The sequence below is a fragment of the Prunus mume genome, linkage group LG3 (genome assembly GCF_029339155.1).
Source record: "Prunus mume cultivar Tortuosa linkage group LG3, ASM2933915v1, whole genome shotgun sequence".
In the NCBI taxonomy this organism is placed as follows: domain Eukaryota; kingdom Viridiplantae; phylum Streptophyta; class Magnoliopsida; order Rosales; family Rosaceae; genus Prunus; species Prunus mume.
In genome coordinates this window covers 4,789,663-4,813,889 of record NC_142700.1, presented here as the reverse complement: position 1 = coordinate 4,813,889, position 24,227 = coordinate 4,789,663, and the positions used below count along the sequence as shown (strand labels likewise).

At 40.4% G+C, this 24,227-nt stretch overlaps 4 protein-coding genes, 1 long non-coding RNA gene and 2 pseudogenes across 6 annotated transcripts; 5 read left to right on the top strand and 2 right to left on the bottom strand.

Moving 5' to 3' along the window:
- The first annotated feature begins 1,727 nt into the window (after positions 1–1,727).
- On the top strand, positions 1,728–3,180 carry LOC107880651 (putative LRR receptor-like serine/threonine-protein kinase At3g47570; annotated as a pseudogene).
- A 2,142-nt stretch (positions 3,181–5,322) lies between these two features.
- Positions 5,323–7,933, top strand: LOC148918484 (receptor kinase-like protein Xa21; annotated as a pseudogene).
- A 5,729-nt stretch (positions 7,934–13,662) lies between these two features.
- Positions 13,663–14,622, top strand: LOC148918483 (uncharacterized). Its single transcript, XR_016125566.1, has 2 exons — positions 13,663–14,131; positions 14,219–14,622. It is a non-coding gene; the product is annotated as an uncharacterized LOC148918483 (long non-coding RNA).
- A 994-nt stretch (positions 14,623–15,616) lies between these two features.
- LOC103325004 (uncharacterized) lies at positions 15,617–21,020 on the bottom strand. Of its 2 annotated transcripts, XR_016125565.1 has the most exons (4): positions 20,883–21,020; positions 20,115–20,790; positions 18,629–19,642; positions 15,617–18,529 (listed from the first exon to the last, which is right to left on the bottom strand). XR_016125565.1 is itself a non-coding variant. In XM_008227123.3 (2 exons), the coding sequence occupies exons 1-2, from the start codon at positions 20,940–20,942 to the stop codon at positions 20,119–20,121; spliced, it is 732 nt and encodes a 243-aa protein (XP_008225345.2). In that variant the 5' UTR covers positions 20,943–21,020; the 3' UTR covers positions 19,996–20,118. The 2 variants fall into 2 exon arrangements, 1 of the variants encoding a protein (XP_008225345.2); XM_008227123.3 differs by lacking the exons at positions 15,617–18,529; positions 18,629–19,642 and having other exon boundaries at positions 19,996–20,790.
- On the top strand, positions 15,683–19,808 carry FLS2 (Leucine-rich receptor-like protein kinase family protein). The gene is made up of 2 exons (XM_008227122.3): positions 15,683–18,818; positions 19,320–19,808. Exons 1-2 carry the CDS (start codon positions 15,683–15,685, stop codon positions 19,658–19,660), a joined length of 3,477 nt encoding a protein of 1,158 aa, XP_008225344.3. The 3' UTR covers positions 19,661–19,808.
- Positions 21,021–21,047: 27 nt separating the features above from the next.
- Positions 21,048–22,069, bottom strand: LOC103325005 (chlorophyll a-b binding protein 3, chloroplastic). Its single transcript, XM_008227124.2, has one exon. It carries the CDS (start codon positions 21,997–21,999, stop codon positions 21,202–21,204), a length of 798 nt encoding a protein of 265 aa, XP_008225346.1. The 5' UTR covers positions 22,000–22,069; the 3' UTR covers positions 21,048–21,201.
- A 1,155-nt stretch (positions 22,070–23,224) lies between these two features.
- LOC103325006 (chlorophyll a-b binding protein of LHCII type I, chloroplastic) lies at positions 23,225–24,169 on the top strand. The gene has a single exon (XM_008227125.2). It carries the CDS (start codon positions 23,274–23,276, stop codon positions 24,066–24,068), a length of 795 nt encoding a protein of 264 aa, XP_008225347.1. The 5' UTR covers positions 23,225–23,273; the 3' UTR covers positions 24,069–24,169.
- The last annotated feature ends 58 nt before the right edge of the window (positions 24,170–24,227 follow it).

The following is a 24,227-nucleotide window of genomic DNA, read 5'->3' as shown; positions in this document are numbered from 1 at the left end:
GGCTATACTATTTTAAAAATGCTCGAGAGTATAGCCATGCGGCTATACGATTCATTATTAAAGAAATGTCAAACTCTTCCTTCAAAATTATAACAGGCCATATGAGTCCACGAACATTGCACGAAACACATGGCTGCACGTACGAGAGAGAGAGAGAGAGAGAGGAGTTTATGCAAAGTGTGAGAGGGTGGGGAGGAGGGATGGTGATGCGATGGGTTTTGGGTGGGCGGAGGAGGCTGCTGCGCAGTAAGGGTTTAAAGTTGTTAGAAGGGGCGGCAAGAAATGAGTAGAAAATTTGTCAACATATATTAATTCTCTCTCTCTCTCTCTCTCTCATTGCAGGTGTATATACTGGTAGCAGATGAAAAACAGAGGCTTCTACAAGAACATACATAAGCGACCAAGATTATAAAGTTCTGTAGGACAAATCTACATGACTTAAAATGGGTCTAGGCGGTGCTAGGCGGGTCTAGGAGGCGCTAGGCGGTGCTAGGCGGGTCTGGGCGGGTCTAGGCGGGTCAAGCGGCGCCCGAGCGGTCTAAGCGGTTTGGGTGCGGGGTGGGTCTGCAGTTCTTTTCTTTTGTTCTTTAAGCCTACTGCCTAGCGATTCTGCTTTGAAGCCGATATTTTGAGCAAGATCTGATGCACCACCTTTTGACCCCAGCAATATTGTGTCATTGCTTTTTCTGGTTCTTTCTTCAGGATAAGAATTTGATCACAGAGTGTGCGTAGGTGTGTTTTGGACAGTGGTGAGAGTTTCTTTTCAAGGAGGGTCCAAGCTTAGTATGCTGAAATGCAAGAGATTAGGAGGGTTTTGATAGAGGGAGGTGGGGTTGATTGAGCCATCCTCAAGCCTTTTATCAAGATGATTTTCATTCTTCACGACATCCTCCAAGTCATGGATTTCCAGAGGACATCAAGTCTTTCACACATTACCTCTGTGGATATTGGAAGCAGTTATCGCAATGCATCAAGTCTTTCAGCAATTCGCATTCTGCTACTCTGAATTAATAAGAGACTAGTTTTAGAAACTAAACATATCCAAGTAATGGTGTGTTGTCTGTCATTTGAATGGAAAATGGCATGAATCTTGACCAGTTCAGTTTATCTAGTCAAAGAATTTGGCTTACACGATCAGATTACAGCAGTTCTCTGTGTCGAAATGTGGCGAAGTGGTTGGGAATGAAAATCAGGTAAAGCCCTTCTTGCTCTTTGATCAACTTGAGAAACACTATCCTTTTTATCCCCATTATAAATTATCTGTCCTTGAAGTATGATACTGTACGAAGTATATCGCACAGCATTATCATGATAAAGTTCTCAAAAGTGAAAAACATTATAGTTGAATTTATTGATTGACGCAAGCGCAGCTGAATGTGAAATTAAAGAAAGTTGTTAAAAAATAACTTTACCTTGGCGTGAAGTTGATGTTGTGCATTCACAAGTTCGTCATTCACTGGCCTCAGACATCTCACCTGCTGAGAAAATTCAATGAAGGACCACAACAAGAGGAATTGGATGAACATATATACATATAACCACTAGGACAATTAATGCTGCAAAATACCCATTCTAGAGACAATCAGACAGGAAAGTTCTAACCATAAGTACAAACTTACCGAGAAATTGTTATGATCCATAGGTGTATTGAATATGCGGGAGATATTGAAGAAGGTTGGAATTGTGGCTGACATGGAAAGGATAGAATTTTGAGAGGTTTAAGATAAAATGTGGTTCAACTCTCCTTGGCAAATAATAATTTACCAGGACCTATTCCTAGTTCCTTTGGGGAATTGATAAGCTTAGGAGACTTGGTTTTATCCAAAAACAATCTCTCTGGACTGATTTCAAAGTCTCTAGAAGCTCTCGTCCATCTCAAGTATCTGAATTTGTCTTTCAACAGACTCCAAGGAGAAATTCCAACAGGAGGACCTTTTCAAAACCTCTCCTCTGAATCATTTGTCTCGAATAGCGCTCTGTGGTGCAGCCCGACTCCATGTTCCACCATGCAAAGATAATACATAAACCAAATTCAAGGAAAGCTAGTTCATCCAACCTGAAATATCTTATTCCAGGGATCATATCAGCAAATCTCCTGGTGGCCTCTGTATCATTGTTAATACTACGAAGGAAAAGGAAAGTGGAAGTTGCAACAGAGACTGCCTTGTTACCTCAACTTCTTTGGAGAAGAGTTTCACACCTAGAACTTCTAAGAGCAACAAATGGATTTCATGAAAGCAACTTACTTGGCACTTGGGGTTTTGGCTCAGTATACAAAGGCACAATTTCAGATGGGATAGATGTTGCTGTAAAGGTTTTCAATTTAAAGATTGAAGGGGCTTTCAAGAGTTTTAATGTGATGTGCTGAGCAATATTCGTCACCGAAATCTTATGAAAATCATCAGTTGTTGCAGTCAACCTGATTTCAAAGCCTTGGTACTACAATACATGCCTAATGGGAGCCTTGAGAAGTGGTTGTTTTCTCAAAATCAAAACTCTCCTTTGAATATCCTACAAAGGTTGTATATAATGACAGATGTTGCATCCACATTGGAATACCTTCATCATGATCGTGGTCCGAATCATGTTGTCCATTGTGATGTGAAGCCAGGCAACATACTACTTGATGATGATATGGTTGCACATGTTGCTGATTTTGGCATTGCAAGACTCTTAGGTGAAGGAGATTCTATGACCCAAACCATGACCCTTGCCACAATTGGGTATATGGCTCTAGGTGATTTACTGTTGCTTGTTTACTTTACAATTTTATATATGTTGTCCTTCATTATGAACAAGGTGACCTTATGATTTTCTTTTAATCATTTCAACCAGAGATGTGTATAGTTTCGGTATTGTACTAATGGAGACGTTCACAAGAAGGAAGCCAACTGATGAAATGTTTGTTGGGGAGATGAATTTAAAGCAATGGATTGCAAATTCATTACTTCCAGATGCTGCAATTGTTGAAGTTGTTGATGCCGATTTATTGGGGGCAGAGGAACATGGTGATTTTGTGAGCAGGAGGGATTGCTTATCATCCATTATGAGATTAGCTCTATAGCTTGTTGTGCACAATTGCCGAAAGAGAGGATTAACATGCAAGAAGCTCTTGTCACACTCAATAAAATCAAGATTAAGTTTTTGAAGGACATAAGGTCAAGCAAACATTCTGCATAAAGGCAACTCTCTGGCTGCTAGAAGACATAAATTGTTTATAAAGCTTACCATGGCATCACCGGAATTTATACTTTAATATACATATTAGTTCAATTTAAGAATTATTGGTCTTTAGTCATTCAAAATATATTAATTATTAAGAATAACATTTTTTTCTTACTCAGAGGAATTTTTGATTGAAGACTGGGACATGGATTATTTGACTTGGACAATACGAACTGTACTTGTGAGGGTTTGCACTCAACATTAATCTAATCTCCTTCCTTTGTTCTAACCTCCAAGCCAACAACATCATGCTGAACAACAATGGTGGTGAAATTCATGTATGTGTGGCTCGGAAACCTTATGATGGCATCGTTGTCCTCTGGTACTGCATATTTGATGAATCTAAGAAGGTGACCGTTAGAACTACCAACCGGCCACTATGTTATATCTTAATATAATTTATTTATATTTTTCTTCAATATTATGTGAGAATTATGTGTATAATACGTAAATTTTGAAAAAAAAATATGTGTATTAAACATGAAAAATACGTATTTATATGTACAATACAAGTATTGTACATTTGCCTTTTTAAAAACGTGAATTTTACTAAGTCTTTAAGACTTGTACAGAACACAGATGTATTATTGAAAAATACATACGTGCGTGTTATACAATATTAAACATGAAAGTGCTAAATTCTTTATACGGGTAATAACTCTGTAAAAGTAAAAAATCAAAAAGAGACAATGGGGACTTGGGTAATGGCCTAATAGTAATGGATAACGCTCTAAACTACTCATATCCATAAATGAAAATCACGGGAAAAAAAAAAAAAGGTACGCGCAGCTATACTATTTATTAAAAAAATTTAAACCAAAAAGCCCGTAAGGCCGTGCGGCTATACGATTTTTTAAAACATTTAAAAACCCGAGTATAGCCGAACGGCTGTACATTTTATATTAAAACAAAAAGTATCCGCCTATCTAATAGCACCCACGTGCGGCTATACTATCAATAATTTAAAAAGGGACACGCCTGAAAACCAGTATAGCCGTGCGGCTATCCTTATTTTTATAAAAATGCCCGAATAAAGCCGAACGGCTATACAATTTATAAATTTAAAAAAGCACCCGCCACAGCTATAGCCGATCGGCTATACTAATTTTTTTTTAAATGTCCGAGTGTAGCCGAACGGCTATACTATTTTGAAAATGCACGAGGATAGTATAGCCATGCGGCTACACTATTTTCTATTAAAGAAATGTCAAACCCTTACTTCAAAATTATAAAAGGCCATATGAGTCCACGAATATGGCAAATCACAAAATTGCACTCTCACCACACACACCTAGAAAACATATGGCTGCACATATACGAGAGAGAGAGAGAGAGAGAGAGAGAGAGAGAGAGAGGAGTTTTATGCAAAGTGTAAGAGGGTGGGGCGGAGGGATGGTGATGCGATGGGTTTTGGGTGGGCGGACGAGGCTGCTGTGCAGTAAGGGTTTAAAGTTGTTCGAAGGGGCGGCAAAAATGAGAAGAAAATCTGTCAACATATATTAATTCTCTCTCTCTCTCTCTCTCTCTCTCTCTCTCTCTCTCTCATTGCAAGTGTATATACTGGTAGCAGATGAAAAACAGAGGCTTCTACAGGAACATACATAAGCGACCAAGATTATAAAGTTCTGTAGGACAAATCTACATGACTTAAAATGGGTCTGGGAGGCGCTAGGCGTGTCTGGGGGGCACTAGGCGTGTCTAGGCGGGTCTAGGCGGTGCTAGGCGGGTCTAGGCGGATCTGGGTGCCAGGGTGGGTCTGGTTCTTTTCTTTTGTTCTTCAAGCCTACTGCCTAGCGATTCTTCTTTGAAGCCGATATTTCGAGCAAGAACTGTATCAGATACACCACCTTTTGACCCCAGCAATATTGTGTCATTGCAGGCACATTTCTGCAGCCACTTTCTTTTAGTCTATTCTTTCACTTCATTTTCTTCTATGTTTATTGATGGGATTCAAAATAATGGCAGCTCATGTTTAGCAAGTTTGAATTTGATGGGAAACTGAATCACAAGGAATTGGATTTTATACTGACATTCAAGTTGAAGGTTTCATATTAATTCAGTGCAACCAGAGATGTGTATAGTTTCGGTATTGTACTAATGGAGACGTTCACAAGAAGGAAGCCAACTGATGAAATGTTTGTTGGGGAGATGAATTTAAAGCAATGGATTGCAAATTCATTACTTCCAGATGCTGCAATTGTTGAAGTTGTTGATGCCGATTTACTTGGGACAGAGGAACATGGTGATTTTGTGAGCAGGAGGGATTGCTTATCATCCATTATGAGATTAGCTCTAGCTTGTTGTGTAGAATTGCCGAAAGAGAGGATTAACATGCAAGAAGCTCTAGTCACACTCAATAAAATCAAGATGAAGTTTATGCAAACATTCTGCATAAAGTCAACACTCTGGCTGCTAGAAGACATAAATTGTTTATGAAGCTTACTATGGCATCACCGGAATTTATACTTTAATATACATATTAGTTCAATTAAGAATTATTGGCCTCCAGTCATTCAGAATATATTAATTATTAAGAATAACATGTTTTTCTTACTCACAGGAATTTGTGATTCAAGACTGGAACATGGATTATTTGACTTGGACAATACGAACCGCACTTGTGAGGGTTTGCACTCAACATTAATCCAATCTCCTTCCTTTGTTCTAACCTCCAAGCCAGCGACATCATGCTGAACAACAATGGTGGTGAAATTCATATATGTGTGGCTTGGAAACCTTACGATAGTATCGTTGTCCTTTGCTACTGTATATTTGATGAATCTAAGAAGGTGACCGTTGGAACTACCAACCGGCCACTATGTTATATCTTAATATAATTTATTTATATTTTTCTTCAATATTATGTGAGAATTATGCGTATAATACGTAAATTTTGTAAAAAAATATGTGTATTAAACATGAAAAATACGTATTTACATGTACAATACAAGTATTGTACGTTTGCTTTTTTAAAATATGAATTTTTCCGAGTCTTTTAAGATGTGTACAGAACACAGATGTATTATTGAAAAATACAATGGAGACTCGGGTAATGGCCTAATAGTAATGGATAACGCTCTAAACTACTCATATCAATAAACGAAAATCACAAGAAAAAGAAAGAAAAAGGAAAAAGGGTATTTAAAGAGTATAGCCGATCGGCTGTACTGTTTATATTTTTAAAAAAGGGATCCGCCTATCTAATAACACCCACGTGTCAAAAAAGGTATAGCCGTTTGGCTATAAGCCGTGCGGCTAAACTATTTTCAAAAAAATAAAAATGAAAACCGGGTATAGCCGACCGGCTGTACTATGTATAAAAAACAAAAAAAACCGCTTGTCAAAACAAGTATAGCCGCGCGGCGATACATTTTTTAAATAAAAACCGGAGTATAGCCAAACGGCTATACGTTTAAAAATAATAATAAATAGCGTAGTATAGCCGATCGGCTATACTAAAAGGTATCGAATGCTGCGCTTTGTGGTGAAGGCCAATTCCATGTTCCACCATGCCAAAATAGTACACTTCAACCAAATTCAAGGAAAGACAGAACACCCAACTTGAAATATATTATTCCAGGGATCATATCAGCAATACTCCTGGTGGCCTCTGTATCAATGTTCATACTGCGCAGGAAATGAAAGTGGAAGTTGCAACAAAGACTGCCTCATTACCTCGACTTCTTTGGAGAAGAGTTTCACACCTTGAACTTCTGAGGGCGACGAATGGATTTGATGAAAGCAACTTACTTGGCATTGGTGGTTTTGGCTCAGTATATAAAGGTACAATTTCAAATGGGATAGATGTTGCTGTAAAGGTTTTCAATTTACATCTTGAAGGGGCTTTCAAGAGTTTTGATAGTGAATGTGAAGTGCTGAGCAATATTCGTCACCGAAATCTTATCAAAATCATCAGTTGTTGCAGTCAAATTGATTTCAAAGCCTTAGTACTGCAATACATGCCTAATGTGGGAGCCTTGACAAGTGGTTGCATACTCTCAAAATTCTCCTCTGAATATCCTACGAAGGTTGAATATAATGAGAGATGTTGCGTCGGCATTGGAATACCTTCATCATGGTCATGGTTATTCAGATCAAGGTTGTCCACTCTGATGTGAAGCCAAACAATATACTACTAGATGATGATATGGTTGCACATGTTGCTGATTTTGGCATTGCAAGACTCTTAATTAGGTGGAGGAGATTCTATGACCCAAACCATGACCCTAGCCACAATTGGGTATATGGCTCCAGGTGATGTACTATTGTGGTTACTTTTCAACTTCTAATTTTATTTTCATCATATATAACTAAATTGGCATATATAATTTTGCAGAGTTTGGAATGGAAGGAATTGTTTCAACAAGAGGGGGATGTGTATAGTTTTGTTATTGTAATGATGGAGACATTCATAAAAAGGAAGCCAACAGATGAGATGTTTGTTGGGGAAATGAATTTAAAGAAATGGATTGCAAATTCATTGTTTCCATATGCTGCAATAGTTGAAGTTGTGGATGGCAATTTGCTTGGGACAGAGGAAGATCATGATATTGTGAGCAGGAGGGATTGCTTATCATCCATTATGAGATTAGGGCTAGCTTGTTCTGCAGAAACGCCCGAAAAGAGGATTAACATGCAAGATGTGGTTGTCACACTCAATAAAATCAAGATTAAGTTTTTAAAGGACTGTGGAGGAGTGCATGAATGAAGTTCTTGTAGTGATGATAGAGCATGAAGTTATTGTTGAGAGGGGAGATATTAGATTTGGATTTCCTGTAAGTTCTTTGGCAGTGGAGGTCCTTATCCTCCTATCAAATAATTAAGGATAGGAAAGTAAAAATAAAGTTAAGCAGACATTCTGCACATGCAATAAGCAGTCCAATCCAATCCACCTGCGTTCCTCTTGTCAAAAATAACGTTGCTACTGCTGTATATAGCTATAGGCCGAGTAGCAGCGCAACTTACCAACTTAGCCATTGATGAAAAAAAAAACATCAACTTTGCAGCTTAAGAGTCCACGAATCTCTACCATAACCGAGAAGAAGAACAGAAGCAGGAGAGAAATAACAGGACCTGGCAGAGCTAGCTTAGCCATTGCTGCTATGTTATACAAAGTAGTCTAATTTCTATGGTTGACTAATTCATGAAGAGGAAGATGGAATATTTGTAGCAGTGCTGCAGAGGAGGACACATAATGATCATGCAAGAACAACTGAGTAACAATCTGATATGCTCCATTACAGTCAGATTGCATATAGGCTGGCATTTGCACTTCTGGGCCACCTGTTACATACAATAAATTGCTTGCCTCAGCATCTTTGGTTTGGTTATAACTTACAACCAGGGTTCAATTAATTCCAGTCTTCCCTATCATATAATTCCAAATTCAAGTTAAACAGAAATTTCATAGAGTGTAGGACTTTTCTTTGTCTGGGCTTGAGCTTTCTTTGGTCATGAATTCTCCATTCATGAGTAAATTCAAATACCATTTTCCCTTCGGTCTGACTCGGGCATAGATGCAATCACCAAAACTTGCAACACATGATCATGAACACTTCAATGGAGAAATTGATGGTAGGGGGCTTAGGCACTGATTCGATCAGATCATTAAAAAAAAATTAAAAAACTACTTGCGTAACGCCGTTCGGCTATACTATTTTTGGAAGGAAAAAAAAAACGGAATAGCCGGGCGGCTATACTATTAATAATTAAAAAAAAGGACCCGCCTAGCGCTGTAGGGCCACGTCTGAAAACCAGTATCGCCGTGCGGCTATACTTATTTTTATAAAAATGCCCTAATGTAGCCGAACGGCTACATTATTTATAAATCTAAAAAAGGGCCCCGCGTAGAGCCGGAGCGCCCATGTGTTAAAAAAGGTATAGCCGAACGGCTATACTATTTCAAAAATGGTATATCCAACACTATTTACAAGTAAAGAAATGTCAAACCCTTCCTTCAAAATTAGAAAATGCCGAATGAGTCCACGAATATGGCAAATCACAAAATTGCACTCTCACCACACACACGTAGGAAACATATGGCTGCACATACGAGAGAGAGAGAGAGAGAGAAAGAGAAGTTTCATGCAAAGTGTGTGAGGGTGGGGAGGAGGGATGGTGATGTGATGGGTTTTGGGTGGGCAGAGGAGGCTGCTGCGCAGTAAGGGTTTAAAGTTGTTAGAAGGGGCGGCAAGAAATGAGAAGAAAATCTGTCAACATATATTAATTTTCTCTCTCTCTCTCTCTCTCTCTCTCTCTCTCTCATTGCAAGTGTATATACTGGTAGCAGATGAAAAGCAGAGGCTTCTACAGGAACATACATAAGTGACCAAGATTATAAAGTTCTGTAGGACAAATCTACATGACTTAAAATGGGTCTGGGTGGCGCTAGGCGTGTCTGGGCGTCACTAGGAGTGTCTAGGCGGCGTTAGGACGGGTTTGGGCGGCGCTAGACGTGTCTGGGGAGAGCTAGGCGGGTCTAGGCTGCGCTAGGCGGGTCTAGGCGGATCTTGGTGCCAGGGTGGGTCTGGTTCTTTTCTTTTGTTCTTCAAGCCTACTGCCCAGCGATTTTTCAAATTTATGCACCGCAGATTGGTCTAAGCGGTCTTTGGGAGGGTCTGGCGGCGCTGGTCTGGGTGCGGGTGGGTCTGGTTCTTTAGGGTTTAGGTCTGGGTGCCAGGGCAGGTCTGGTTCTTTTCTTTTGGGCAGACTCAGACATAGATACAATCACCAAATTCATGTTTGCTAAATTCATGTTAAGAAAACATAAGATTTTGCAGTGCATTATACCAAACAAAATGGCTTACTTGGATTAGTGACAACGATAAGGCCAACGCCATTGAAATCACAATTGTAGCGTCCATCGGTCTTATAGGAAAGATTCATGGCAAATGAGGCATGGTTTATGAGGGTATTTGGAAAGTAGCATGAACCATGCTCTTGTATTTCACTGCATTCTTTTAATATTCCACAAGTGAAGTTTATGATGTTCTGTAATGCAGAGTATGGGGTTCCTGGCTTAGGCACACACCAAGTATCCTGCAAACCCAACACAGCAAAATAGTAACTAATTAAGTTTAATTAAGCATTTGAAATGATTTTGATATAATTAAGATGATTTGAAATCTTGGTTTAAATTATACTGTTTGGATTTGAGTTACCTCCTTTTCCTGTGGCAGTGGAGGTCCTGATCCTCCTACAAATTTCAAAAGGGAAACTAAAGTTATACAAATATTTTTGCACATGAAAATGTGCAAAACTCATTATAGTTATAGACACATACCACTCACAAATTGGCAGCAGGGATTGTAACCTGCAAAAATGGTGTAGAACCAAAATGTTTAATTTGCTGAAAAAAAAGTCTGAACTTTTGAAACAAATTATTATTATGAAATTGAAGGCCTATTTGGATCTGCCAAGAACCTCCTTTTTCTGTTGCACCAGTTGAGGTTTCTTGCATTAGAATTAGATTTGTATTCTTACAGAACGATCATGAATTCCCCATTCAATTAATTCCAAATTCAAGAAACAGAAATTTCAGAGAGTGTACGACTTTTCTTTGTCTGGGCTTGAGCTTTCATGAATTCTCCATTCATGAGTAAATTCAAATACCATTTTCCTTTTCAGTCTGACTCAGGCATAGATGCAATCACCAAAACCTGCAACACATGATCATGAACACTACTGATTCGAGTAGTTTGGATCATTAAAAAAAAAATACTTGCGCAAAGCCGATTGGAGGAAGAAAAAAAAAAAAAAGTATCGCCGCGCGGCTATACTAATTTAAGAAAGGGACCCGATGGAGTTTTATGCAAAGGTGTGAGAAGGTGGGGAGGAGGGATGGTGATGCCATTGTTTTTGGGTGGGCGGAGGAGGCTGCTGCGCAGTAAGGGTTTAAAGTTGTTAGAAGGGGCAGCAAAAAATGAGAAGAAAATCTGTCAACATATATTAATTCTCTCTCTCTCTCTCGTTGCAGGTGTATATACTGTAGCAGATGAAAAGCAGAGGCTTCTACAGGAACATACATAAGCGACCAAGATTATAAAGTTCTGTAGGACAAATCTACATGACTTAAAATGGGTCTGGACGGTGCTAGGCGTGTCTGGGGGGCGCTAGGCGGGTGTAGGCGGCGCTAAGCGGGTCTAGGCGAGCTAGGCGGATCAAGGGGCGCCAAGCGGTCTAGGCGGATCTGGGTGCCAGGGTGGGTCTGGTTCTTTTCTTTTGTTCTTTAAGCCTACTGCCTAGCGATTCTTCTTTGAAGCCGATATTTCGACCAAGAACCGTATCAGATGCACCACCTTTTGAACCCAGCAATATTGTGTCATTGTTTTTTCTGGTTCTTTCTTCATGCTACGAATTTGATCACAGAGTGTGCGTAGATGAGTTTTGGACAGTAGTGAGAGTCTTTTCAAGGAGGGTCCAAGCTTCGTATGCTGAAGTGCAAGAGATTAGGAGGGTTTTGATAGAGGGAGATGCGGTTGCTTTTATCCAGCTGAGAACTAATTTGTCCTTGGCATAGGTGGGGTTGATTGAGCCATCCTCAAGCCTTTTAGCAGGACGATTTTCATTCTTCACGACATCCTCAAAGTCGTGGATTTCCATGACATCAAGAAATTGCCATCTCCAAGAGAGGAAATTGTTACGATCCATAGGTGTATTGAATATGTGGGAGATATTGAAGGAGGTTGGAATTGTGGCTGACATGGAAAGGATAGAATTTTGAGAGGTTTGAGAATTGACAGAAGAAGGGATAGGCGAGCCTTCATCGATGGCCATAGGAACTGTTGGATCGAGTCTTGAGCGTTAGTCCCTGTAGAGCTCTGACACCATGTAGAAAAATAGACAAGAGAGAAGTTTGGGTTGAATCACTCGATACTTTGATTCATGTTGACATACACCATATATACAGGATTCTAGCGGTGGTCAACTATAACAAAAGAGGAAAATACATGATTACAGGGATTTGTATACCAATAACGTTGTGAAGGGAGGTTGACTTGAGATAGTGGGATTCTTGGCTTGATTGTCGTTCTCTTCAGATGGGAGGTTGCTCAGATTTGTGTTGCTGCGTTGGAAAGCCCCTATGCATCTGGCAAGACATTTGAGGTCACAGCCCGACTTATGTCCCTCAAGTGTTGTGCCATTTAGTGAGCCATTTACAGTGGACCCTCAAAATCCACCCCCCGAGAAGGACTACAATGTTTACTTTAAAACTTTGAAAGATGGAATTACAGGAAAGGAAATCCTCGAACAAGATCCTGTACCAGTGTAATGTTTTGCATACATAGAGCTCTAATTTCAACCTTAACTCTGTAAGTATAATGGAGCTTAATATACTTCCATTTTCATCTGAGATAATTCTCTCAGCAATGAGTCAATGACTAATGAGAAGAAAATCTGTCAACATATATTAATTCTAACCACATACCCACTCCTTTCATGAATTGACAGAAGTTGCAAGGCCTATATATAATATATACTTTGTATCACACTTTACCCACAGAGAAACAACGGTCGGATGAGTTGCATATTACCAGAACATAAATTCAACTGGACTTGGTACAACTCAAGAGAAATGACCAACATATTAAACTTTTTAAAAAAAAATCATCTCTAATGTAGAGAATAAAACGAGTTAATCGACCGCCGTCGCGTGGTTGTGATTTAATTGCATAAACTAATTATTGTTATTTAGTGGTTGTGATCGTTGCACCACAATGTCGAACTCTCTTAAAATTGTGGCAAACTTGTCATAAGTGTGATCACAAATTTCATAGTAATATATACCCATTTTCATGGCAAATGAGGCATGGTACACTGCCCTATCCGGGTCATAGCAAGAACCTCCGTTCTTTGTAGGGCTGCAATCTGCATAGTTACAGGCATAGTCCAGAGTTGACTGCAGTGCTTGTTGTGGTGCTGCTGGCTTTGCCACACACCAAGCTTTCTACAACATCATGTATATATGTAAATTAATTGCTAATTCATTTAAGAATTGTTCTTTTTAATTCTTACCTGTCCATTCACCAACATCAAAATAAATAAATAAATGCTGGTAGGGAGGTTAGGCACTGATTCGAGTAGTTTAGATCATCAGAAAAAATAAATAAATAATACTTGCGTAAAGCCGATCGGCTGTACTATTTTGGGAGGAAAAAAAAATGAGTATAGCCGCTCGGCTATACGTATTTATAAATTTAAAAAAGGGACCAGTCTACCGCCGGAGCGTCCACGTGTGAAAACAAGTAGAGCCGCGCGGCTATGCTAATTGTTTCTTAAATGCCGAGCAGTGAATAGCCACCCGGCTACACTATTTGCTATTAAAGAAATGTCAAACTCCTCCTTCAAAATTATGAAAGGCCATATGAGTCCACGAATATGGCAAATTGCACTCTCACCACACACACGTAGGAAACACATGGCTGCACATACGAGAGAGAGAGAGAGAGAGAGAGGAGTTTTATGCAAAGTGTGAGAGGGTGGGGGGGAGGGATGGTGATGCGATGGGTTTTGGGTGGCAAGAAATGAGAAGAAAATCTGTCAGCATATATTAATTCTCTCTCTCTCTCTCTCTCTCTCTCTCTCTCTCTCATTGCAGGTGTATATACTGGTAGCAGATGAAAAGCAGAGGCTTCTACAGGAACATACATAAGTGACCAAGATTATAAAGTTCTGTAGGACAAATCTACATGACTTAAAATGGGTCTGGGCGGCCCTAGGTGGCGCTGGGCAGGTTTAGGCGGGTCTAGGCGGCGCTAGGCGGGTCTAGGCGGCGCTAGGCGGATCTGGGTGCCAGGGTGGGTCTGGTTCTTTTCTTTTGTTCTTTAAGCCTACTGCCTAGCGATTCTTCTTTGAAGCTGTATCAGATGCACCACCTTTTGACCCCAGCAATATTGTGTCATTGCAGGCACATTTCTGCAGCCACTTTCTTTTAGTCTATTCTTTCACTTCATTTTCTTCTATGTTTATTGATGGGAAACTGAAATTATGGCAGCTCATGTTTAGCAAGTTTGAATTTGATGGGAAACTGAATCCTACTTTTGTGGAAGGGGAATTTAAGCTCCCATTATCAAGCATACGAGCATATCTAAAAGAGTCTATTACTCCCAGAGGAAGATCAGGATTTTGTGAGCAGGAGTTATTGCTTATCATCCATTATGAGATTAGCTCTAGCTTGTTCCGCAGAATTTCCAGAAGAGAGGATTAACATGGAAGATGTTGTTGTCACACTCAATAAAATCAAGATTTAGTTTTTGAAGGACTCTGCTGGAGTGCAGCCTTAGTTTTTCTAGTGTTTTTGTTTTTTTTTTTTTTTTTGTTTCTGGATCCATTTTCTTCTTGTTTTCGATCTGCAAAGACTGCATTAATTTGTCATAAAGAGTTGCCTTTCTCCACTAATCTTTTCTTCTTCTGTCTTCATATGGTGGAAAACCCTATTTGTTCCTCCACGATTACCTTACTTACAAACAACGTAAGTAAGAGCGTAAGTGACCATGACAGAATTTTATGTGCAAAACATATTCTCTCTGGGTTTTGCTGATGGATGCTGATACATTGCAGCACTGATTTTACACACAAAAAAGCACTATCATAGACTGAAGTTCATTTGCAACTTTGTTGACTCATCTAATCCAATTTGTGCTTATATAATAATACTATTAACACCCAAAAATTAATGTGGAATGTATATAATCAGAGATTATATGACCACGGTGCAATTTTCAATAAATTAATATAATAAAAACCAGCACATTTTGCTACATGCATGCTTATCCTCCTTATCAACAAGACCCCAAAAGACAAAGCTGTGACTGCCATGCTTGACTTTAGAGAATCTCAATCTTCAATTCAATGTCATTTTCTGCTATGCTCAATCCATTCTCTGTTCTGTACACTCTACTTGTTGTGCTCATCTTTTCAGCACACCAAAAACAACTTCAAAGATAAGCCAACTCATTACTCTGGTTTTTTATATGCAAGTTGTGCATAATGGGCACACAGTATGGTCGAAACCGCATTTGGCCACTAGCCACAAAAAAACCAGAATAGCACACTTCACAGAGTTGAGAAGGGAGAATTCACACTCCCTACCTACACCCAGTCCAGTCCCCATTCACAAGCCCACCAAGAGTCTTTGTATTTAAGTGGCAGAATGAAAAGGAATATTATCAACTTAATTTTGATTTGAATTGAGATCTCTTGTATTTTTCTTTGATATATGCCGTCATGGTTGGTGGGCAAGCAACTAGCTTTTCTGGATTTTTATACTTGGGGGATGTTGGGTTGAGTTCAAAGTCAAATTCTACTTCAAAGAACTTCCTTTGATCATTGTTTGACGATTGGACTTGATGATTAATGAGTCCGCACTAGCTTTTGTGGGACCATTGATCAGTTAAACTTAAAGCTTTGTATATAAACGCTTCATCCTCAATTATCCAAAAGGCTTTATCTATTACAAATGTTGTCTCAAAGATTCAGTTTGGTCATAGTCCTAGTCTGTTCTGCTCTATTTACTGTTCTATCAGCTCAGCCAAGCTTGGAACTTGAAGTTGAGGCTTTGAAGGCATTCAAGAAATCCATCACCAGAGACCCTTATGGAGCACTTGCAGATTGGACATCAGATTCAAACCATCACTGCAACTGGTCTGGTGTTGTCTGTGACCCTTCCACAAATCATGTCATTTCAATTTCTCTGGTTGATAAGCAGCTCAAAGGCCAGATATCACCCTTCCTTGGAAACATTTCAGGCCTCCAGGTTCTTGACTTAACTTTGAATTCATTCACTGGACATATTCCAGTTGAGCTGGGACTTTGCTCCCAACTTTCTGAACTTATCTTGTATGAAAATGCTCTTTCGGGTCCAATTCCGTCAGAACTAGGCAACCTTAGAAATCTTCAACAAATAGATTTAGGTGATAATTCTTTAACTGGAAGCATCCCAGAGAGCATTTGCAACTGCAAAAACTTGTCAGCCTTTGGTGTCATTTTTAATAATATCACTGGAAAAATCCCATCAAACATAGGAAATCTTGTTAATCTTCAGATTTTTGTAGCATTTGGCAACAGATTGGTAGGCTCGATACCTGCTTCCATTGGAAAGTTGGGAGTTTTGCAAGCTCTTGATTTGAGTCAAAACCAGTTGTCAGGTGTACTGCCCAGGGAGCTGGGGAACTTGTCAAATTTAGAATCACTTTTATTGTTTCAGAATTCCTTTGTTGGGAACATTCCTCATGAACTAGGTCGTTGTAAGAAGCTTGTTAACCTTGAACTCTATATCAATCAGTTCACCGGAGGCATTCCTTCTGAGCTTGGAAATTTGGTGCACTTAGAAACATTGAGATTGTACAAGAATAGGCTAAATTCCACAATCCCACTTTCCATTTTTCAGCTGAAGTCGTTAACCCATTTAGGAGTTTCAGAAAATGAGTTAACCGGGACTATACCATCTGAGCTTGGATCTTTAAGATCATTACAAGTATTGACCATGCATTCCAATAAGTTTACTGGAGAGATCCCTTCATCCCTGACAAACTTGACAAATCTAACATATTTGTCAATGAGCATCAATTTCTTAACAGGGGAACTTCCATCGAATATAGGGATGCTTTATAATCTGAAAAACCTGACCATGAATCATAACCTTCTTGAGGGATCCATTCCATCTAATATTGTAAACTGTACCCAGCTTCTAGTTATAAGCTTAGCTTACAATAGAATAACTGGGAAAATTCCTGAGGGTCTGTGGCAGTTGTCAAATCTTACTTTCTTTTCTGTTGGATCAAATAAAATGTTTGGGGAAATCCCCGATGATCTTTTCAATTGCACAAGTCTCGCCACTCTAGATTTGTCCCGGAACAACTTTAGCAGTTTGCTGAAACCAGGAATTGGAAAACTCTCCAATCTCAGGATTCTGAGAACCTTCTCAAATTCATTTGCCGGACCTATTCCAGCAGAAATTGGACAATTAAGCCAACTTATCGTCCTCTCACTTGCTGAGAATAGCTTCTCAGGTCCAGTTCCACCACAGTTATCTAAGCTCTCTAGCCTCCAAGGGCTTTCCCTGGATCACAATGCTTTAGAAGGAGCAATACCTGAGAAAATTTTTGAACTAAAACAGCTAGCCAATCTCGAGTTGCAGCACAACAAACTGACTGGACCAATTCCAGTTAATATTTCAAAACTTGAGTTGATTTCATACTTAAACCTCCAGCATAACATGTTCAATGGCTACATTCCAGAAAGCATGGCTCACCTTAGTCGACTGACAACCCTGGATCTATCTCACAATAATCTCTCAGGATCCATTCCTGGGCCTGTGGTCTCAGCCATGCGAAGCATGCAGATATATTTGAACTTTTCACACAATTTCTTGGCTGGCACCATTCCAGATGAGCTCGGTATGTTGGAAATGGTACAATCCATTGACATTTCCAACAATAATCTTACAGGGACCATTCCCAGAGCAATTGAAGGCTGCAAGAACTTGTTCTCTCTTGATCTTTCAGGGAACAAACTTTCTGGTTCACTTCCAGCTGAAGCTTTTGCTCGGATGGACATCCTCACAAGCTTGAACCTTTCAAGGAACAACTTAGATGGTCAAATCCCGGAAAAATTGGCAAACCTGAAGCATCTTAGCTCCCTTGATCTTTCTCAAAATCATCTGAGTGGCAATATCCCTGAGAGCTTTGCCAATCGTTCCACCTTGAAACACTTAAACCTCTCTTTCAATCAACTTGAAGGCCATGTTCCAGACACCGTAATATTCAGACGAATAAATGCATCCAGCTTGGTAGGAAACCCAGATCTCTGTGGAAACAAATTTCTAAAGGCATGCAAGAGAAGTTCACACCTGCTGTCCAAGAAAACCAAGTTTATTCTGTTGGCGCTTGGATCTGTTTCAATACTTCTAGTTCTAGTGTTCATTATTCTAATCCTCAACCGATTCAGCAACTTGCGTAGATCTAAAAAGCTTGAGAATCCTGAATATGAGTACACTTCAGCGTTGCCGCTCAAGAGGTTTGATCAAAAGGATTTAGAAACTGCCACTGATTTCTTCAGCAAGGATAATATTCTCGGTGCAAGCAGTTTGAGCACTGTGTACAAGGGTAGACTAGAAGATGGGCAGATAGTAGCTATAAAGAGATTGAATCTGCCTCAGTTCTCTGTTGAATCTGACAAATGCTTCAATAGAGAAATCAAGACACTTTGCCAACTGAGGCATAGGAATTTGGTGAAGGTACTTGGCTATGCATGGGAGAGCAGGAAGTTAAAGGCCTTAGTTCTGACATACATGGAGAATGGGAACCTGGAGAGCGTTATACATGAAGATGAGGTGAACCAGGGGAGATGGACACTATCTGATAGAATCAACGTTTTAATTTCCATAGCAAGTGGATTGGATTACCTGCATTCAGGTTATGGCTTTCCCATTGTTCATTGCGACTTGAAGCCTTCTAACATCCTGCTGGACGGTGACTGGGAGGCCCATGTGAGTGATTTTGGGACAGCTAGAATGTTGGGAGTTCATCTCCAGGATGGGAGTAACAGTTCCTCAGCATCGGCTTTCGAAGGCACAATTGGCTACTTGGCACCAGGTGACCTCTTGCTGGCTCTTCTCAATTACAAAACTTTCCTCCATTATTCTTTCTCTCTTCATTGTTGCAGTCATTTCCTTATGTATGTGCAATGTTCTGCTATCTACTTGTGAAAAGATAAAGTAGGATCCTCTTCTTATATTTTATATGCAGATAGTGTGCATGCAGATATGCTGTCAAATGCTATAAAAAAACTTAAGCTGGCTCTTTTCCTTTCAATTTAGTATGAGGAACTTTCCTGCGTATGCTTTACAACCTCCAGTTCTATCACAGACCAAAGTCATTTGCAACTCCGATATCATCTAATGCAGTTTGTGCCTTTCTCACCCTCATTTGAAAAAAAAAATTGGCTAATTTAACACTAATAACATTTAAAGCAGATGCCTTACATATGTCTTTCTCCTTCTAGAGTTTTGCCCTTATTTCCAACTTTAATCTGTCTGAAACTTACAATGTTATCACTTTCAATGATACTGACCGGCTTAAAACATGTCTCTGCAGAGTTTGCATACATGAGGAAAGTCACGACTAAGGTAGACGTATTCAGCTTTGGTATAATTGTGATGGAGTTCTTGACAAAACAGAGGCCAACAGGACTCATGGAAGAGAACGGGCTCCCAATGAGCTTGCACCAACTTGTGGAGAAAGCCCTTGCAAATGGAATGAAGAATATTCTTCAAGTTCTGGACCCTATGCTAGCCTCAAATATCTCCAAGGAACAGGAGGAAATTGCAGAAGAGCTGCTTAAGCTAGCCTTGGTTTGCTCCAACCCAAATCCTGACAACCGACCTAACATGAATGAGGTGCTGTCTACTCTTTTGAAGCTGAAAAAGGAAAAATAGTACAGCAACCATGGTGATTATATTTCACAGTACTATGAATGTTGAATCATCAGGGTAGAATATCAAAGTTGTAATGCTGTATCAGAGATGGAAAAATGGAAGAATAACATTGTCTTATCAAATTCAATTTTCAGGTTGTTTTGTAGAATCAATTCTTGTCCGACATTTAGATACCAAAAGAACCCTTATCTAATGAAAATTGGGTTGGAAGCATTAAAAAGAAATGATCCAAATTTGATGAAGAAAGATTATATCTTTCACTTAATCATTGCTTGCAATCACAACCTTACGAACACAATCAAACAACTGTCAGGAAAAAGGGGTCACATAACTACTTTTTATGAAGAAATTCTGCAGATATTATCATTGTAAATATCCTTTACATAAAGTTAATTTATGCAGAAGCACTAACAATTTAAGACAGGTAATAAGAAAATGAAGAAAGATTTGTTGCCTTATCAATCTGTTGGGGGTGGATCATTGAGCAAAAAATCTCCAATAGTTGAAGGGAATTCCAAGCCTCCAAAACCATGATCAGCACCTTCAGAAACAAAAGCAGCTTTACCCAAAAGCAAATGTGCCAACCTGAAAGGCTCAATGCTCCCCTCCCCACCACCATTCAAAAAGTAGTTAATCCAACCTTCCAACCTCTCCACTTCTTTCCCACACTTTGGCCCCTTCACCCCAACAATCTTTTCATAAAACCCACCTTCACAATGACAAGAATTACCATCAAAACCACTACCATCACCACCCTTCAATTCCAAACCAGCCCTTTCTTCCTCTCCTTCTTGACAATGAGATAAACCCAAGAGTTGAATTAACTGTTCAATATCATTGACTGAGCTGGCTTCAGTGTCATTGATGGTCTTGGAGTGCTGCAGGGCATTGGGTTGAGGTGGGTTTTCTTGGGTTGGTAGGAAAAGAGGGGAGCATGAGAGGAATGCTTGAGGAGCTTCACTGCTATCTTGCAGTGTGCTTGAGCTGTGATTGTTGCTGGGTTGGTCCAAGTGGAGGAATAAGGGTGAACTTAGTGAATCTTCTGTTAATAACTTGCTGCTTTCTGGCAGTGGTGACGGTGAGATAGTGGATTTTTGAGATGGGTTCTCTAATTTCAGCCTCTTCTCAACCTAAGGAATTAATTCCGAGAAAATAAAAACAAATTCACACCAAGAAACCAAAATAATAAAATAAAATCTGGGAAACAGAGAAATAAATTAACCTGCTTTAGGGAGGAGAAGAAATTGGAGTGCAGAGACGCTGGTGGTCGCGCATCTCCCATTTCAGAGTACGTCGTTTCAATTTTCAATTTTCGATTTTCAGCACATGATGAAGATAATTATTTAGGGCAGAATGAAAAGGAGACTAGAAATAAAATAACAGATGGTGAGAAAAAAATAAGAAATTTACTTCCATTCAACATCAGCATTACATATATAATAATTCACATTTTTCTGCACTCACACAATCTACAACATCAACAAATGCCAATCCAACACTCAATTGAGGTCACATCACAACATGTCTTCACACTCTCTCACTCACTTTCCGGGGACAAAGTTGGTGGCATAGGACCAGGCGTTGTTGTTGACTGGGTCTGCAAGGTGGTCAGCAAGGTTCTCCAATGGTCCCTTTCCGGTGACAATGGCCTGAACAAAGAAACCAAACATCGAGAACATGGCCAATCTACCGTTCTTGAGCTCCTTAACCTTAAGCTCAGCGAAGGCCTCTGGGTCATCAGCAAGGCCCAATGGGTCAAAGCTTCCACCTGGGTAAAGTGGGTCGGTTATCTCTCCAAGTGGCCCACCAGCAATTCTGTATCCCTCAACTGCACCCATCAACACAACTTGGGTAGCCCAGATGGCCAAGATGCTTTGGGCATGGACCAAGCTAGGGTTGCCCAAGTAGTCAAGACCGCCTTCGCTGAAGATTTGGGCTCCGGCCTTGAACCACACGGCTTCACCGAACTTGACACCGTTGCGGGCTAAGAGCTCGGGGAAAACGCACCCAAGAGCTCCAAGCATGGCCCATCTAGAGTGGATCACCTCAAGCTCACGGTTCTTGGCGAAGGTCTCTGGGTCAGCTGAAAGCCCAGCAGTGTCCCAACCATAATCACCAGGGAACTCACCAGTTAGGTAACTTGGGGGCTCACCAGAGAATGGGCCCAAGTACTTAACTCTGTCTGGGCCATACCATGGGCTTCCAGAGGAAACTTGCTTGGCCCCAGTTTTCCTCATGGAGACTCTTCCATTGCCGAAGAGCTCGGTGGCTCCCGGAGCAAGTTGCACGGCCTTGCCAGCGAATGTTGGGGAAGAGAGAGCCATAGTGGAGGCAGCCATGGCTGAATGAGAGAATTGAGTTTGATTAGCTTTGATAGTTGAAGTTTGAGAGTGGTGTGATTGATGGTGGTTGATTTGGTACGTATTAATAATAGTGGGCTGATATCCAACCTCCTTATCTTATGCTATCTAAAGCTTAAATCTCATTGGCCTTCAAGATTTTGTGTTTGTTTTTGTTTGCCCACATGGCACGCTCTCATGCATCCAAGTCGTCGGATTCATTTCCTTGGCAAACCAATATGGTTTTTCCACGTTGTTGCGTTGCACTCCACCACAAGATTGGAAGCTCTCTCTTTAGAAAAAATCTTTTAAAAAAAATCTATAAGTTTGGTCCACTTAATATGATATTTTACCGTAGTAATTTTTTTTTTTTTTTTGGGTCAAACAATAGGGAGGGGGAGTAAATCATTGGGTTGGGTTCCTCAAGATTGCACACCACAAGCTTCGAACCCGGGTGTCATAGGGGAAGGGGGCCTCGAAAACCACCGTGGTACAACCCCATTGGCTCAACGGTCCAATATATTTACTGATATGGTAAAAAGGGAGTGAAATTTTCACATTTAGAAAGAAAAAAAACAAGTTGAAGCAAATTTGAATGGCAGGCAGGCTCTCTGAACAAAATATCTCTGCAGAAGGCAAAAAGAATCTTGTAAAATTTGATCTTGGTCCACTTCTCAAACTCACTTTCACTTGAAACAGATTAAATTAAGCTTTGGATGTGTTCATCCAAAAAATCTTTCACTAAAAGCAACTGATAATATGACCGTTGATATTTGCTCTTTGTTATTAAACTAAAATGAACTTCAAACAAAAAGGTTATTTTGAAAATTCCCATGGCTACCAATGCATGCAGTTATCTGAGTGGTCAAGATTGTTGGAAATGTGGAAGTGTACATTTGCCTGGTAGAATTAGGGTTTGGCCCTACAGAGGATATCCTCTACCATCTCCAAGCACAGAAAGCCTATCCACTTGGTCAAGTGGCAGTGCCCGATTGGACCAACTAGTGGTGCACATGTCTAAGATTTTTTGATACACCAGTCTGCCACAACCTAGACGCTGAAAAATCCAACGATTGTTAAGTGGTGGTAGAGGTGCCAACTAGACAAAGGAAATCAAACTTCAAAATGTCACAACCAATGGGGATTTAGCAATTGATCTCATAGGATAAGGAACCCGTCCTATTTAAGCCCATGAAGCCCAATCACAACCACCCATCATCCTCCTCTCCTCTTCTAATTGCCTTTCCTTCCACTTGTATCACATTAGTTTTGCAATGGCTGCTTCCATGGCTCTGTCTTCCCCAACATTCGCTGGCAAGGCCGTGCAACTTGCTCCGGGAGCCACCGAGCTCTTCGGCAATGGAAGAGTCTCCATGAGGAAAACTGGGGCCAAGCAAGTTTCCTCTGGAAGCCCATGGTACGGCCCAGACAGAGTTAAGTACTTGGGCCCATTCTCTGGTGAGCCCCCAAGTTACTTAACCGGTGAGTTCCCTGGTGACTACGGCTGGGACACTGCTGGGCTTTCAGCTGACCCAGAGACCTTCGCCAAGAACCGTGAGCTTGAGGTGATCCACTCCAGATGGGCCATGCTCGGAGCTCTTGGGTGTGTTTTCCCTGAGCTCTTAGCCCGCAACGGTGTCAAGTTCGGTGAAGCCGTGTGGTTTAAGGCTGGAGCCCAAATCTTCAGCGAAGGCGGTCTTGACTACTTGGGCAACCCTAGCTTGGTCCATGCCCAAAGCATCTTGGCCATCTGGGCTACCCAAGTTGTGTTGATGGGTGCAGTTGAGGGATACAGAATTGCTGGTGGGCCACTTGGAGAGATAACTGACCCACTTTACCCAGGTGGAAGCTTTGACCCATTGGGCCTTGCTGATGACCCAGAGGCTTTTGCTGAGCTCAAGGTGAAGGAGCTCAAGAACGGTAGATTGGCCATGTTCTCCATGTTTGGTTTCTTTGTCCAGGCCATTGTCACCGGAAAGGGACCATTGGAGAACCTTGCTGACCACCTTGCTGACCCAGTCAACAACAACGCCTGGTCATATGCCACAAACTTTGTCCCCGGAAAGTGAGCTGGGAAATTGTTTTCTTCTTTTGTTTGGAGACTGTTGTTGTTGATGTAAATTTGTTTCGAAGTAATGGACAACATGACTTGAACTTTCTTAGTTAAAAATGCGTTTATTTTCGACTTTTATTTTGGTGAGCAACTAATCACTTATTGCCCATAAATA